Source organism: Carcharhinus amblyrhynchos, chromosome 26, assembly GCF_965287045.1.
Source record: "Carcharhinus amblyrhynchos chromosome 26, sCarAmb.v2.hapA, whole genome shotgun sequence".
NCBI lineage: Eukaryota > Metazoa > Chordata > Chondrichthyes > Carcharhiniformes > Carcharhinidae > Carcharhinus > Carcharhinus amblyrhynchos.
This window is the reverse complement of record NC_137349.1, coordinates 14,567,636-14,585,149: the sequence shown is the minus strand read 5'-3', so window position 1 is coordinate 14,585,149 and position 17,514 is coordinate 14,567,636. Positions and strand designations below refer to the sequence as shown.

The 17,514-nt window shown below is 40.7% G+C and overlaps 1 protein-coding gene across 4 annotated transcripts in view; it reads left to right on the top strand.

Moving 5' to 3' along the window:
- Positions 1-17,514, top strand: part of upf1 (UPF1 RNA helicase and ATPase) — an 86,880-nt gene that overhangs the window by 14,908 nt on the left and 54,458 nt on the right. For all 4 annotated transcript variants that reach the window (XM_080213146.1, XM_080213145.1, XM_080213144.1 and 1 more), the window contains exons 2-3: positions 12,305-12,447; positions 13,382-13,471. In XM_080213146.1, coding sequence (XP_080069272.1) covers positions 12,305-12,447; positions 13,382-13,471 — 233 coding nt within the window. The remainder of the gene's footprint in view (positions 1-12,304; positions 12,448-13,381; positions 13,472-17,514) is intronic.

The window sequence follows — 17,514 nt, the reverse complement described above, 5'->3', positions numbered from 1 at the left end:
ATGTCAAGTCCAAATGGCTGTAAAGTACTTATTTGGAAGATGAGGTGCTGTTTCCCCAGCTGTTGGCCTTTGCAGAAACACTGCAGTCGGCCAGATATTGAAGTGTGTTTGAGAGCAAGATGGTGAATTGAAATGGCAGGCCATTTCCAACTGAAAAGTCGCTGTCGCACTTTCAGGCTGAGATGGTTCACAGACTGATCCCGGTCTTCATTTGGCCTCATCCAAGCAAGAAAATATGTGACTTGGTGAGAATTCAAACATGGTCCCAGTATCTCAAGTCCCTTATGACTAAAATTTCAACTTTGGTGTTTTCATAGTGAATCCCTTGAAGCATTTAGGACAACACTGAAAGAAAGTTGGTGTTGAGTCAGGATTTTGTTTCATTGAGAAAAAAATCTTAAAATCATTGTGGGTGCTCACACTTTGAATATTAGAAGGCTGGGGAGAAGCAACAACAGGATTAAAGACTGAAGTGCAGGAAGACAAGTAAGAAAAAATGCTTTGTGATTTTAAAAAAGGGGGGGTTTCCCCAGTCAGAAGGGTGAGATTCCAGGCAATATCTGGCATATTCGAATGCTTTGCTGTACATCTGGGGTTGTTTGGGGGGCACAGTAAGAATACATCGTCAATATTTTCCAGGGTAGAAAGGGCAATATTAGGAAGACAGTAAAAATACACTGAACTGTTTCAGGTTACTATTGCCTGCAAGAGAAACACCTGGTCAGTTAGCATCAGTTGGTGCTTTTGATAAAGAGAATGAATCGTGCCGTTCCTATGCAGAACGTTTTCACTACTTTACACAAGTGGATAAAATTATAGGCTGGTTGGTTGTACTAAATTTTCTCAGTATAGTAGGAACTAGAACTTGCAAATTGCTCTGATGCTTGGTTCATTCAGCAAAAGCAGGGATAAAACTTACGACTTGACAAGATCCTTGAAGAGCATTACTCTCCAAAGGCACTGATCATTGTGGAAAGGCTCGAGTTTCACTGAAGGGATCAAGTGGAAGGCAAAAGTATTGTTCAAAATAAAAGCAAATTACTGCAGATGCTGGAATTTGAAACCAAAAGAGAAAACCTCAGCAGATCTGGCAGCATCTGTAAGAAGAGAAAAGAGCTGACGTTTCAAGTCCAGGTGACCCTTTGTCGGAGGTATTGCTCAATTGTGACAACCTTAAAGAGATTGACACATCATTGACAGTTTGGCAATTTGTGAGAAGATTCTCTGAGATTGTCTAGGTTGTTATCACCAAAATGAGGCTATTTTGTTGCTTAGTGAACATGTTTTGACTTTAAAGACAGTAGTAGAAATTGCAGTGATGGAATAAGCTTTTTAATGTGGCTTGACAATTTGGTGCAGGAATGAAGATCCACATGTTGCGAACTGCCCGTAAGTTGTCAAAACAGGTATGTGATGTGCCAAAATAGGCCATTCAACAAGTGAAAAGTTTCTATACGTTTGCAAAGAGAAAAAGATAGATAAAAATTGTCAGCCCGTTACAGGTAAATGGGAGAATTCATAACAGGAAATAAAGAAATGGTTGAGGAATTAAATTCATACTTTGCTTCTGTCTTCACAAAGGAAGACAGAAGCAATGTACCAGAAGTTCTAAGAGAAACAAGTTTTAGTGAGGAGCTGAGAGAAATCAGCGTTTGTAGAGAAATGGTTTTGGGGAAGTTGATGGGATTGAAGGTGGATAAATCTCCAGGTCCTGATCATCTTCATCCCAGTGTACTTAAGGAGGTCACCCTAGAAGTAGTAGATCCATGGTAGTTATTTTCCAAAATTATTCAGACTCTGGACTGATTCCTACAGATTGGAGGGTAGCTAATATAAGCCTGCTATTCTAAAATGGGAGGTCGAGAGAAACCAGGGAACTATAGATCAGTGAGCCTGAATATCAGTATTAGGGAAGTTGCTAGTGTCCATTACCAAGGGTTTCATAACTCAGGATTTTGGAAGGCAGTGGTATAACTGGACAAAGTCAGCATGGAATTACAAAAGGGAAATCATGCTTGACAAATCTATTGGAATTCTTTGAAGATGTAACTAATAGTTGACCAAGGAGAACCATTGGATGTGGCTTATTTAGACTTGCAGAAGGCTTTCGACATGGTCTCATTTAAGACTTCTATGTAAAGTTAAAGCACGTCGGATTGCAAGTAATGTCTTAATTTGGATACAAAGCTGGTTAGCAGATAGGAAACAGTTGGCGTAAATGGGTCACTTTCTGATTGGCAGTCTGACTAGTGGGGTTGCGCAGGGATCTATGCTGGGACCCCAAATGTTCACATTATATATTAATGATTTGGAAGGGGGAACTGAATGTATTACCTTCAAATTTGCAGATGATACAAAGTTAGATGGGAGGGTGAGCTGTGAGGAGGATGCTGAGATGCTTCAGCATGATTTGGACAGGCTGTGTACGTGCACATATACATGGCAGATATAGTATAAAGTAGATGATTGTGAGGTTATCCACTTTGGCAGTAATAATAGGAGGTAAATTGAGAGAGGTGGATACTGAATGAGACTTTGGAGTCCTTATGCATCCATCACTGAAAGTAAGCAAGCAGGTACAGCAGGCAGTAAAGAAGGCAAATGGTATGTTGGCATTCATAGTGAGAGGGTTTGAGGATAGGGATGTTTTTCTGCAATTGTACAGGGAGTGGGTGAGGCCACACCTGGAGTATTGAATACAGTTTTGGTGTCCTTATCTGAGGAAGAATGTCATTGCTGTAGAGGAAGTACAGCAATGGCTGGCCTGTCATATGAGGAGAGATTAAGTCGGTTAGGATTATATTCACTGGAGTTTAGCAAAGTGTGAGGGGATCGCATAGAAACTTATACAATTTTAACAGCGTTGGACAGGGTGGATTCAGAAAGAATGTTTCCAATGGTGGGGGAGTCCAGAACTAGGGGCTGTAGTTTAAGGATAATGGGGTAAACCTCTTAGAATTGAAATGAGGATTGTTTTCTCTGGAACAAAGAAGACTGAGGGGGCGACCTGATTGAGGTGTTCAAAATTGAGGGGCATGGATAGGGAGCAGTTGTACACCTTAATTGAAGGGTCAGTTATGAAGGGACAGAGGTTAAAAGTGAGAGGTGGGAAGTTGAGGAAAAACGTTTTTACCCAGAGGGTAATGATGATCTGGAATGCACTGGGAGGGTGTTGGGGTGGAATGCATCACATCCTTTAAAAAGTACCTGGATCAGTATTTGTCACGCCAAAACATTCAAAGCTATGGGCCAAGTGCTGGCAAGTGGGATTAGGTGGCTGATCAGGGCCTTGCATGCATCAGTGCAGGCTCGATGGGCTGAAGGGTGTCTTCTGCACTGTGGGATTCTGTGAGGAGAAATTTCTTCACCTAGAGTGGTGAATGTGTGGAATTTACTACCACAAAGTAGTTGAGGCCAAAACATTGTCTGATTTCAAGAATTAATTAGATATAGCTCTAGGAACTAAAGGGCTATGGGGGGGAAAGGGAGATGAAATCAGGATATTGAATTCGGTGATCAAATTGAATGGCGGAGCAGGCTTGAAGGGCTGAATGGTCTACTAATTTCTATGAATGCTGGAGCAAAGATAGTTGGTGCAAGAATTGTGGCAAAATGGATCATGTTGCAAAAGCTTGTTGAGTTACATGACATCTGCTTTAAGACTTTAAAGAAAGATGTTTCAGCTTTTGTTAGTATATAGTCCCAAGAGTTAAATTACAGCAGCACCAGTATCAACCTACGCCCTAATCTGTTGTCCATTTAACTTTGGAATCACCCAGAACATATGTGATTCACCCTGTAAGGATAAGATATTCAGTTGAGTTCATCATATCTCTGAACATTCTTTTCTTCTAGGTTTTAAATTATTTTGTAGAATGCAACTTGTTCTTGTTAAAAGATATCCAGATTCTTCCTCTGAATATTGTTCTCATAAGAAGCTGGTCTTGGGATGAGTTGCATGGGCAAAGTACAGTGGCAATCTCTCTGCCATTTCCGTGAACTGATATGAATTCTCCTTGTGCCAGCACACCATTTTCTGTAGTAATGTGATTGTATTTTTTACTTTTTAACTGTGATTTTAAGAACATACATGGAAGGTATTGTACATCATAGTCAATGTACATTGGACAAATAGCAGAGTGCCTCTCCATGAGATTTGTGGTAATTTTCCAGCTTTATTTGGAAGATCATGGGTGGGGAAGATAAATCTTACTTTGAATCCATGTTTTCAAACCACACTTTTTCTGTTTGTGCAAAAGAAACCCACACCCTTAACATAGTTAGGACATTACAATTTCCCATTCATAAATCTATACTGACTTTATCTAATCCCATTAATATTTTCTAACTGTCTTCCTAAGTATATCACCCTTAAAATCTAGCATTTTCCCTGCTACTGACATTAGGCTATCTGTAATTTTCTGATGTATGCTGAGTGGACTGTCAAGCCAGTTTGTAATATCTTAGCTGTATGTCACATTTACAATCAACCACAATTTGTGCCTCAACTCATTCTTAACTTGGTTTGGGTTCTAGAGCATTGGAATTATACAAGATACTATTGTTTCTTTAACTCTTGTATAGCATTTTTTAACAAATTAATGGATGTATGCACCACTGGCTATGCCAGCATTTATTGCCCATTCCTAATTGCCATTAAGTTGATGAACGACCTTGTTGAAATTCTTTTGTTTTAAACAATGGAATCACTTGGCATCATTTCAGTAAATAACTGGGATATCAGATTTTTTTCAATAAATGTTGCTGGTCTCAAGCAAGACCCCACGAATCATTTAAGTGAAGAGTTGGTTGTTACAATTGTGGCAATGGAACTTTAGTCTTGCTCTGGTAGATGAGCTACTGGGGACTAAATTGCCTTCCCCATTTATATCTCTGCTGTGGTGCTGCTTCAAGACATCCATTTCAGCTACCTTGGAGATCAGAATCTTTCAAAATTGTGAAATGTGTTTAATACTTTGTGCAATCTTGACTTGAGACCTGAAAAGCTGCCGCCCCACCTTAGGATCCATTTTGAAAGTAAATAACATCACAAGTGTTATGAAATTCCTTCCGGTTACTGTTGGCCATTGAATAATCTGGAATTCTGATTCAGTAGGCATGTGCCAACTTTCTGATCTGGCAGAGATGACCAACTACCTTCAACTGTGCTTCTTCCACTATTGCAAACATTGAGTGTATACAGATGCATAACATTTTCCCAAAAGCCTGATACTACAATGCTCTGACATTAAGTCAGATCTGCAAAGCACTGCCTAGCAGAAACAGTATCTTGTGTATTAGTCTACAGCTTTATCCAAAATGTAGGATTTCAATTACCTTCAGTGTTCTGACAAAAGGTCTTCACCAGAAATGTCCTGGTGTTTCCTTCCTTTCAGGTGCTGACATTTTTGGTATATTTACAGTAACAATCCCAATTACATTCAACGCGTGGAGATATTTCCTTTGGATGTTGAATGGTAAGGAATTAAAATTGTGCAGAATTAATAAGACAATCCCTACAGTGCAGGAGGCAGCTTATTCGGCTCATCAAGTCTGCACTGACTCTGACAGAGCATCCTACCCCTGTAACCCCACACATTTACCCTGCTAATTCCCCAACTTTCACATCCCTGTGGGCAATTTAGCATGGCTAATCCACTTGATCTACACATCTTTGAACTGTGGGAGGAAACCTGTGCAGACATGGAGAAAGTGCAAACTGCACACAGTGACCTGAAGCCAGAATCAAACCAGGGCTCTGGCGCTGGGAGTTGCAGTGCTAAGCATGGTGCCACCGAGCTGCCCAGTGTGGGGATGAATGTGCTCAAACTTCAACTAGTACAGCTCATGAGCCAAACAACATTAAGCAGATGCTGCTGCATCCTGCTATAGGTCCATAAATGGGGCTGACAATGACACATTGTCTGCTTCTGGAACGCTCTCAGCAGCACACTTCCTAGATGGGGTGGAATGAAAAATAGTAGAAAAGTTTTTCTTTCGCCTCTCGGATCCAGGTTCTAACCTAGTTCACCCTGCTGGTTTCAAGGATCATGTGAAATGAAAGAAATGTTGGAAACACTTGGCTAAGTTGTATCAGGTAGCAAACAGTTAATGGTTCAGAAATAGCCACTTTGTTCAGAGAAAAGATCTGGTGAATAGTCCATACCTAAAATGTTCCTGACTGTCCCCACAGAAGCTGGCTGATTGCATGCTTCCAGTATTTTGTGGTAGCGGCTTGTAAGGACAGGGGACAAGGTGTTTTTAAAGGAAGGGATGAAGTTGGCATGTTTTAAGGAACAATTTGCAAGGAAGCATTCAGTGTATCCAAGGCTGGGTATTGCTTAACAAGCAAAGATGCTCAAGCATTTCACTAATAATTACTATGCTTTGCAGTCCAGTTAAGGCTAAGGTATTCCCTTGTGGTACAATCCTCGGAACTAAGCTAATATGTAAACTAATTAGCACTTTCTCAGACTTCTCTATTTGTGGGTCCCGTTTTCCCTTTCCACCATCACAGTTTGCTGTCATTACAGTTTACGATGCCTCCCACTAGAACCCACAATTTTGGCTGTTTCATTTCCTGTAGATTGGTCTCCTTTTTGTACTCTGACTTCTAGTTTATATATTTATACTACTATACATTAAACACCTGTCTGCTGTCATTTCTAAACAGTCCCAGCTGGGATCTGTCTGTTTTAATCTTTAGCCAGGAAGGAGTCATATACCTGAGTTTAGTACAGTAACAAAATATACATGTGTAACATGCAGGTGATAGAATCAGAACAGCACAAACAGGCCATTTGGCCCAAACAATCCACATTGGTATTTGTCAGTGGAGCTGCTTTCTTCCTTTCCTCATCTAAATCTACCAACTAACCCTCTATTTCCTTCTCCATCATGTACTTGTCAAGCTTCCCATTAAATGTATTGATACTACTTGTTTTAACCTCTCTGTCATGGTGAATGCCGCATTCTCACCTTCTCTTTGGGTGAAGAAGTTTGTTCTGAATTCCCTATTGGATATCTTGGTGACGACCCTAACCTGATGGCTTCTGGTTATGGTCATTCCCACAACTGGAAACTGTGCATCCATTTTTGCAAAAAGTTTTATAAGTTTAAAGACTTCTATTAAGTTACCCTTCAGAAAAGAGACCAGACCTGTTTACTCTTTCCTGATATGTTTTGAATGATCATAAGACAACATAGCTTTAGGAAAGAGAAATCCTGACTGAAAAAGTTTAGTTTTGGGGATGTAACTCGTGTGGGAGGTAAGAGGGAGTCACAGAAATGACATTTGATGGAAAAGAACTTGAAGGGTGCTGAATTCCCAAGATCAAGAAAATGAAGGAATTTATTGATCAATAATTTGAACAGTGAATGTCTGTCTTCATATTATCAGAGTGTCAACACTCTTGATTGACTTGTTAGGGGATTAAAGTTGAGGATCAGCCATGATCATAGTTTGTAACTCAATCCACATTCCTGCTTTCTTCCCATACCCCTTGATACTTAAATCTAAAAAAATTATCTCTTGAATGCATTCAGTGGCTTGGTCTCCACAGCCTTCTGCTGTAGGGAATTCCACAGATTCAGTATCTTTGAATGAAGAAATTTCTCCTCAATACTAAATTATCTACCTTGTATCCTGAGACTGAGTCCCCTGGTCCTAGATCCTCCAGTAAGAAGTCTCACAGCACCAGGTCCACATGATGCCTAGATCCCCCAACCAGGATTGGAGTCAGACTGGAGAAACCTGGACTGCTTGACCTTGAAAATAAGTTGTCTGAGAATCTGAAGTATGAAAGACTGAAATTAAAGGGAAGGCAAATACAGAGCACTGGTAAAAGCTACATTGTGCAGAAATTCACATCACCAAAGGGCTGAATTAGAACTGATACTTGGGAACCTTGTCCATTAATCAACACAGGTTTTATCAGGGCAGAGACCTTGAAGTGATTTGTTGTTGCTGCTGAAACTATCTACTTTGCACCTTTCTCTGCAAAATATCTATTGTTCCAGAATTCAAAACCTTGCCTGATTCTATCAGTGACCTTGTTGATCACTTCAGTATTCTGTCAGACTGCTTTTTCTTTCTGCTTCTATGTGAAAACACCAATGAAACTCTTCTGAGTGACTTTGAGATTGTCCTTGAGAGATCCATCCCGTTTGACCTTTTAAAATGGGTTTTTGCAGTTGGTTGTGAAAAGCACTGAGTAAAGTTGGGGGGATTTTGACAACAGTTACAGCAAGGATTATATAGCAGTGAGTAAATTGACAAATTAGATTTTTTATGGTAATTTCCCAAATTTCTGCTGACAGGTTTCACCATCGATGTAATTGGTATTTGCTGCCTTAAGACCAGGTCACTTAAGTTTAAGCGGGCAGCGTGGTGGCACGGTGTCTCAGTGGTTAGCACTGCTGCCTCAGCACCAGGGACCTGGGTTCGATTCCCAGCTTTGGCTACTGTCTGTGGAATATGCACGTTCTCCCTATCTGCGTGAGTTTCCTGCAAATGCTCCGGTTTCGTCCCACACTCCAAAGATATGCGGGTTAGGTTGATTGCCCATGGTAAATTGCTCCTTAGTGTCAGGGGGACAACTACAGTGCATGGGGATAATGCTTGGATGGGGTTGTGATTGGTGCAGACTCAATGGACTGCTTCTGCACTGTAGGATTCTATGATTTATCACCACCTCAATCCTCCCCACCCTCTGAGCTGTGCAAACAATGTGACCAGCTTAGCTGAATTTGGAGTCCGCCACACACTGAAAGAGAGATGGACAAATGGATATGCATAATCCAAAAGATGTGGAGAAGACTGAGTTGGATTGTCATAATTGTGCAGAGTGCTACACCCTTGGTGACATACAAAAGTGAATGAGGGAATCTATCAAAGACAGCTGACTCGCATATTGGAAGGAGCAATTTCCTGTCTGGTATTTCTAACAAATCATAAACTTTGCTTTCTGTGATTTGCAGATTGTTTTAGCTGACAGTGAGGAGCGGTGTGGTGAATTGGTTTCTTTCTCGTACAGCTGAAACTGGTTACTTAGTACATGGACATGCTTTCAAATCCACCAGAAATCTGGAAGGCAGAAGGATGCTGATTATTGCCATTGATTCCACTTAAATTAGAAATTGAACCTAATTTTTCATAATTTCTTTGGATCTCATCCAGCCCACACTTCACCCATTTCAATTTGGTTCATTCTGAAAACACTGATTTTGTACTTTATCCTCTGCTTCCACTTCCCTCAGTCTCAGTTATCAATGTAGTAGTGGCATGGGTGAGTGAAGTCAGGGCATAGCTGTGATGCCCTTAATGGTTAAATATCCATTTATTTCACAATGTGATACTTAAAAGTGCACAATACTTTGTCACTGCCTAACATACTTGATGTTTGGCCACATGACTTGAGGTTAAAAGATAGCCAGCATCTGTAAAATGGTGTTGCAGCAGTGGCTCAATAAGGAGGAGAAACAAAACAAATGGTTTGTAATTTGCCAATAAGTTGCCATCTTCCATCCATTTTCTTCACCCATTCCTTCCAATTTACTCAAGGTTGGACTCCGAATTAAAAGAGCAAATACCTTTGCACGTGCATATTCTAGGAGACATTCAAGATGTTATTTTAATTTATTGTACTTGAAAGTTAAAGTATCGGGTGTACTGTAGCAATTTACCTTTAAAGCACCTTTAACATAAAATATCCAAGGCACTTCAGAGAAATAATCTTAATGAAATGGGCACTAAACTGAGGAAGGAAATTAGGAAGGTGATCAAATTCTTGATCAAAGAGGTGGCTTTTTGAGATGGAGGGGAAATTCCAGAAACTGGGACTAATCCAAATCTGGTGTTATTAGCTTATTGGCTAACAAAGAATAGGGAATTTTGTGCCTAAAAGTTAGCATTTATTTTTGAATTGCTGGGATTTCTTTTGCTACAGTGTTGCTGTTTTTTTAATTTGTTCTTGAGATGCCAATAGTGATCGCAAGGCATTTATTGTCCGTTCTTTATTGCCCTTGAGAAGATGGTGGTGAACTGCTGAAGTGCCTGATGGCCCGTTGGTTACAGTAATGGGGATTTCCTTCCTGGTCAGCTGTCAAGCTCCTGCAAGATGGAGCAGATGTCCAGTACCACTCCCTCTGGGGATAGTGCAGGTTATCCGTGTAGGGCAAACACTCCTCACATCACTCAGGTGCGGGGACCCATTAGTAACAATTCACTACCAATAAAATGTGCAGCTGTCCAAGTACTACCAGTTTTGACTTAACCTCAATGCAATTCACCTTGTTGAGTGCTGCCTGCTAGAAGTATGCGCTGGGCAATACAAAAAAATTTGTTGCCCATGGCTGTAATTGTTCCATTTCTATTAGAGATGGAAATGTCAAGCAAAGTATTATGCAGGAACAGATGTCTATGGCACAGAAGTTGTTCATTGGTGCTGGCTGCCAAAGAACTATGCAACGTAATCCTACTTTCCAGTTCTGGGTTCAAAGTCCTGTAGGTTATGACATTTGAAGTGCACAACCAAATATTTTTAAAAATGTGATGAGCCTTTCGTTCAGAAAACTCCAAGCTCTCATCCTCTGGGTGAAATATTTACTGCAACCCCTCACTAATCTTTTACCAGTTATGTTAATTCCATATCCTCTGGTTATTATTAAATTCTCTGAGGGAAATGGGTTCTCCCTGTGCACTCAGCCACTGGCTTCTGTGATCAAGTCATGTGTTAGGGAAATAATGCAGGCATTTATTTTGTTGGCTGGTGGGGAAATATCTTGCTGCTTGTCATTTAATAAACATTTAAAAACAACTGCTTTCATCTGCAGTTTGCTCCAGTTTCATAGATAAGGACAGCATCTGCACCTTCACTAAAGTAATACTTGCTTATTGCCTAGTTATTATTAGCAAGTGCAGTTGTCTGTCCTGCTCTTTTGTTGATGTGTTAACCTGAGAAGATAGATTAAGATGCTAGGCACTGAATGCAGAAAGGTGCAGAACACTCAAGTCACCAACTGGCGATTGAATTGTTGATTATAGGTCTGTTAAACATTGCTCATTAGTAACCGCCTGTTGCCATAATATTGCTTGAAAAGTAGGGCTGTACTAGCTAACTTTTCACAGTAGGATCAAAGAAAAATCTGAGCAACTATTCTCAGACGGGGGCGGGGAGGGCGTTTTTTATTTCTGATTGTTGATTTGCATCTTGTCATTTATAGTTACATAGATACTGTGTAATTCCATCCCACAATACTGAATGTACTTCATTATTTGCAAAATATGATGATCCACAAGTCCCTGACCACAGCACATATCAACCTGCCCTAGACCTTTAGCGGGAGTCACCTCATTTCTCCGCTCAGGAGGCCATTCAATGGATAGCCAAACTAGACATCTGATAACCTTTCCTCATCGTCGAAAAGCAGTATGTTCCTGCTGCTTGTATTTGAGATTAAATGTAATGCAGTTTTCAGTCTGTTCCATTGTATCTTATTGCATATAATGGTGTTTAGTGAAAAACATTTTTACTGTATTACAGAGCAAATGTCTTGATCTCAGGAATCTCTCGTTTTTGCACTTTCATGATGTTTCTGTTGTCTGTGTTCATTTTTTTAATCCCTTTTTGTGTTTGAATTAATTGGCGCTTGCGTTGTGTGCATGCTGTTTTGAAAGTTCATGGAACATTTTTCATTTCACCTGGATTTTGTGTGCAGGTAGAGAGGATCTGTGCTCTGATGTGAAATGAACTTTGACAGAATAGGATTGTGTGGTAGGGGTCTGATGAAACGCCAGTGATCTTTCCAGTTATTGACTGAGAAATCTCGGCACTCTTTTCTAATGAATATTTAACATACTGTGTTCTGACGGTTTTTTTTGATGTGATGAGAGTTGAAGATTAACCATGTTATAATGCCTGACTGCTACTATTTTCAGTTGTATTTAGCAAACTTTGTAAAATGTTGGTAGTGAGCAGTGCTGTTCTTGAACCAGTGATGGCCTATAAAGGCCAGCAACTTCCTAATAACTTCATCTAGCACTGATGATGGAATAGTGAAAACTAGCCCATGTTCCACAACGTAATGATTGGTTCACTATTGTACCATGGCAGTATGCTACTGTTAATTAGGGAAGGGACAAAGTAGGTTCTGTATTTGTACAGAAAAGATGGACAAATTTCTTTCCCTTTTATTGATTCTCAATATGAGATTCCTATGGATCATTGTGAACAGAAGCATATGATGCGATGGTAATTGCTTCATTCGCCCTTGTAAGCGCTGACGATGATCTTCCCTCACACAGGTGAATGGACCAGATGGAGTTCTCCAGAATGGAGCAGTTGATGATGCTGTTGCCAAAGCTAGCCAGTTGTTACCAGAATTGAACTTTGAGGAAGATGAAGAGGATACATATTACACCAAGGACCTTCCTTTGCACGCCTGCAGGTACTACAATTTGACACCCTGTCTAACCTTGTAAAATGTTAAGTTGGAAAAAAGATGGGAATGCTGCCTCGCAGCCTGGGGACCGGGTTTCGATTCTGACCTTGGGTGACTGGCTGAGTGGAGTTTGTACATTCTCACTGTGTCTGCATGGGTTTCCTCCAGGTGCTCCAGTTTCCACCCACAGTCCAAAGATGTGCAGGTTAGGTGGATTGGTCATGCAAAATTATCCCTTAATTCCCAGGGTGTGTCAGTTAGGGTGATTAGTGGAGTAAATACGTAGGGCTATGTGGATAGGGCCTGTAAAATGATCTGTCAGAGTTGGTGCAGATGCTATGGGCTGAGTGGTCTCCTGCGCTGTAGGGATTCTATGGTTCTGCTTGGTGTTTTTCTTCTCTGCATCCCACCGATACACCCTCAAAGATTCATAACCCTCAAAAAATTACCCCCCCGTCTTAAATGGGAGATCCCTCATTTTTAAACTGTTGCCTAGTTCCAGTCGCCCCCACAAGAGAAAAATCCTTTGTGTCCACACTGTCGAGTCTCCCTAGAATCTTCTGTTTCAGTCAGCTCATCTCTCGTCCTTAAACTTCAGTGGATGCAGACTCAACCTGTCCAACATTCACTCAAGATAATCTCCACCCCAGCTTTGGTCAAGTGAACCTTCACTGAACTGTCACCAATGCATTTATATCCTTAAAATGAGATCCAAACTGTACACAGTACTTTAGATCTGGTTTCACTGACACTAGAGACCTAGAGTAAAACATCTCCACTTTTCTATTCAATTCCCTTTGCAATAAGCAGCAGCTTCATTTGCCTTCCTAATAGCTTGCTGTTACATTTCTTTCTTTTGTTGAAAACAAACACAAGCCAGTGAAATTGTGCACCAGTTTGTGAAAGCTATTTATTTCATTCATTCTGTTCTCTTTTGCAGTTACTGCGGAATTCATGATCCAGCTTGTGTTGTTTACTGCAATACCAGCAAGAAATGGTTCTGTAATGGTCGTGGAAACACCTCTGGCAGGTGAGTGAGGAGATTTGTGATGAGCAAATTGTGGCATCTGTTAGAAAATTTTAGGATCAGAATAACTCAGTTGGTCGTACTCTTGTTTGAAGTATGTGGGATCAGGTTTTATTTTCAGGTTGACATTCCTGTAAGCATACGTGGGGACTTCATTTTTTTTCATTCATGGGGCATAGGTGCCACTGGCTGGCCAGCATTTATTGCCCATCCCTAGTTGTCCTTGGAGAGCAGTTGAGAATCAACCACATTGCTATGGCTCTTGAGTCACATTGCTGGAGGTGAAACTTTAGGCTGAAGCCTTACTGCCTATTCAGGAAGACAAAAGAGCCAAGTTATTATTTGTGGAAGTGTATGGAATTCCCCAGTGTGCTGGGCAACACTTGTCTGTGAACCAAAACCACTGAAAGGTGATTGGATGGAGTGGTCATTCATTGCACATTGTGACAGATCGGCTATTATGCCCCATAACAACAACTGAAAAGCAGCATCGATGGTAGAAATGGTATAACTTCGTGCTGTGAGAGGCGTGACGAGCTGTTTACAATACTTCAACTTAAGTTGATTGTTACAAAAAGAGAAAATACTGGAACATCTCAGCAGGTCTGACAGCATTTGTGGAGTGAAAACAGAGTTAATGTTTTAAGTCTGGCTGACCCTTCATCAGAGTCATCCAGACAGAACTTGAACTGTTTTTTTTCTCCACAGATGCTGTCAGACCTGCTGAGATTTGCAGTGTTTTCTCGTCAGATTCCAGCATCAACAATAATATGCTTTTATCTTAAATTGATAATTTGGTCCTCTTAGATGTGGTAGCCACACCCCACTGCTATTAAGTCGGTATTTGTTCACAGACGTATAATTGGATTCAACATATGACCATGTAGTCTCTCTGTAAAACTTGAATCTGTACAACGTCATGCATTTAACACAATGTTTTATTAGATTTTAAGGATCCTGTTTCTTTTGGTGACTCTGCCTTTTCTGTTCTATTTCACTAAATAAAGTTAACTTGCACCATATTTAACTTGACAATTACGTAACAATTAAAGTTAATCTTAGTATTCATTTTGTATGATATGGTGCTTTTCACTAAATTTCCCATAGTCTTTCACAGCCCATCTTGCTTTTTGAAGTGTAGTCGCTGACTTAGTGTAAGAAACGTGGCAGTCAATTTGTGCACAGCAAGCTTCCACAAACAACAATGTGAGAATGATCTGTTTTTGTGATTTTAGTCCTGGGATAAATATTGGCCAGTACACTGGGAATAACTTTGTTGTCCCTCTTCAAGACAGCTGTGTAAAAGATTCCACGGCAAAAAAAAGCACTTGATCAGTATTCGCTGGAATGTTAGCCTTGATTTTTGTGCTCAGCCATGTGACTCTGAGACGAGAGTGCTACCAACTGAGCCATCACAGACGTTTGAATAAACTGATCTGCCATGAAATGAAAATTCCACCACTATGTATTAATTGATGCAATGCCACTAAAAATGCTGGAAGGTTATTAACTTTTCTTTTGGCAGATATTCAGTTGAGTGAATTACCAGATCACTTTAGCAGTGAGCAAAGGAATATTAAATATTGAGGAAAGGATTCATTCCATTCACTGATTACAATGGAAACTTCCCCTCATGGCGGTGCAATAGTGAAATGAGATTAAATTAACTTTTGATGTATCTCGGAACTGCAGATTTACTGTTGAGATCCTACATAACATGGAGTAATTCACTGAACTGCCCTTCTATAACAAATGTATTTCTTCCCAGCAAGTTTATTATAGTAAAGTAATGTCAGTAATGAAGTGTACTTGAAAACAACTTTTCCTGTCAGTGTGCCTTTGGTAGCATTCTCACCTCTTTAACTTAATGAGTTGAAAGCATCATCATGACTTAAGCACATAACCCAGACTGACGTTTCATTGCAGCACTGAAGGGGATGCTACACTGTCGGAGGTACTGTCATATGAAAGAGCTGCTAAAAAGAGCCTCTATCTGGGTGGATGTAAGAGTTCCATTTGAAGATGGGTAGAATGGCTTTCCTCAGTGTCCTGAATTTCTCCCTCAATGAACATAATCATGAACAGTTTAAATGTTTCTTTACCTAATTGAAACCTTGTTGGTAGTTTGGCAACTGTTTGGCCGCAATATGCTTTAAAGTCCTTTGAGATATCCTGAAGGCATTAAAGGCACCGAGTTCAAGTTAACTTCAAAGAACAAAAAATTATAGCACAGGAACAGGCTCTTCAGCCCTCCAAGCCTGCACCGACCATGCTGCCTGACTTAACTAAGCCCCCTACCCTGCGAGGGACCATATCCCTCTATTCCCATGCTATTCATGTACTTGTCAAGACGCCCCTTACTGTATCTGCTTCCACTACCTCCCCTGGCAATGAGTTCCAGGCACCCACCACCTTCTGTGTGGGGGAAAAAAAAAACTGGCTCATACATCTCCTTTTAAATCTTGCCCCTCGCACCTTAAATCTGTGCCCCCTAGTAATTGACTCTTCCACCCTGGGAAAAAGCTTCTGACTATCCACTCTGTCCATGCCTCTCAATCTTGTAGACTTTTATCATGTCACCCCTCAACCTCTGTCATTCCAATGAGAACAAACCAAGTTGCTCCAACCTCTCCTCATAGCTAATGCCCTCCATACTGGGCAATGTCCTGGTAAATCTTTTCTGGTAGTGTGGCGACCAGAATTGAACACCATATTCCAAGTGCGGGCTAACTAAGGTTCTATAAATTTGCAACATGACTTGCCAATTTTTAAACTCAGTGCCCCGGCCAATGAACGCAAGCATGCAGAATGCCTTCTTGACTACCTTCTCCACCTGCATTGCCACTTTCGGTGACCTCTGTGTCTGTACGCCCAGATCCCTTTGCCTATCAATACTCTTAAGGATTCTGCCATTTACTGTATATTTCCTATCTGTATTAGATCTTCCAAAATGCATTATCTCACATTTGCCTGGATTAAACTCCATCTGCCATCTCTCTGCCCAAGTTTCCAACTGATCCATATCCTCTGATGGTCCTCATCACTACCCGCAAATCTACCAACTTTGGTGTCATTCACAGGCTTGCCAATCAGACCAGTTATATTTTCCTCCAAATCATTTATTTATATATATATATATATATATATATATATATATATATAACAGCAAAGATTCCAGTTCTGATCCCTGAGGAACGCCAGTTGTCACAGCCCTCTATTCAGAAACACCCTTCCACTATTTGACTGAGCCAGCTTTGTATCCACCTTGCCAGCTTACCTCTGATCCCATGAAACTTCACCTTCTGCACCAGTCTGCAATGAGGGACCTTGTCAAAGGCCTTAATGTAGACAACATCCAGTGCCCTACCCTCATCAATCATCTTCGTCACTACCTCGCAAAACTCGATCAAGTTTGTGAAACACGACCTCCCCTTCACAAAATCATGTCTTCTCTCGCTAATACTTATTTTCAAGTGGGAATAAATCCTGCCTTGAAGAATCCTTTCCAATAATTTCCCTACCACTGATGTAAGGCTCACTGGCCTGTAATTACTTGGGTTATTCTTGCTACCCTTCTTAATCAAAGGAACAAAATTGGCTATTCTCTCATTCTCTGGGACCTCCCCTGTATGTGGAGATGCCGGCGTTGGACTGGGGTAAGCACAGTAAAAAGTCTCAACACCAAGTTAAAGTCCAACAGGTTTATTTGGCAGCACTAGCTTTCAGAGCCTCAAGCTCCTTCAAGTGAGTGAGGACTTATGCTCACAAACAGGGCATATAAATACACAAACTCAATTTATAAGATAATGGTTGGAATGTGAGTATTTACAGATAATCATGTCTTAAAGGTACAAACAATGTGAGTGGAGAGAGGGTTAAGCACAGGTTAAAGAGATGTGTATTGTCTCCAGCCAAGACAGTTAATGAGATCTGGCGAGCCCAGGCAAGCCATGGGCGTTACAGATAGTGTGACATGAACGTAAGATCCCGGTTGGGACCATCCTCATTTGTGCGGAACTTGGATATCAGTTTCTGTTCAGCGATTC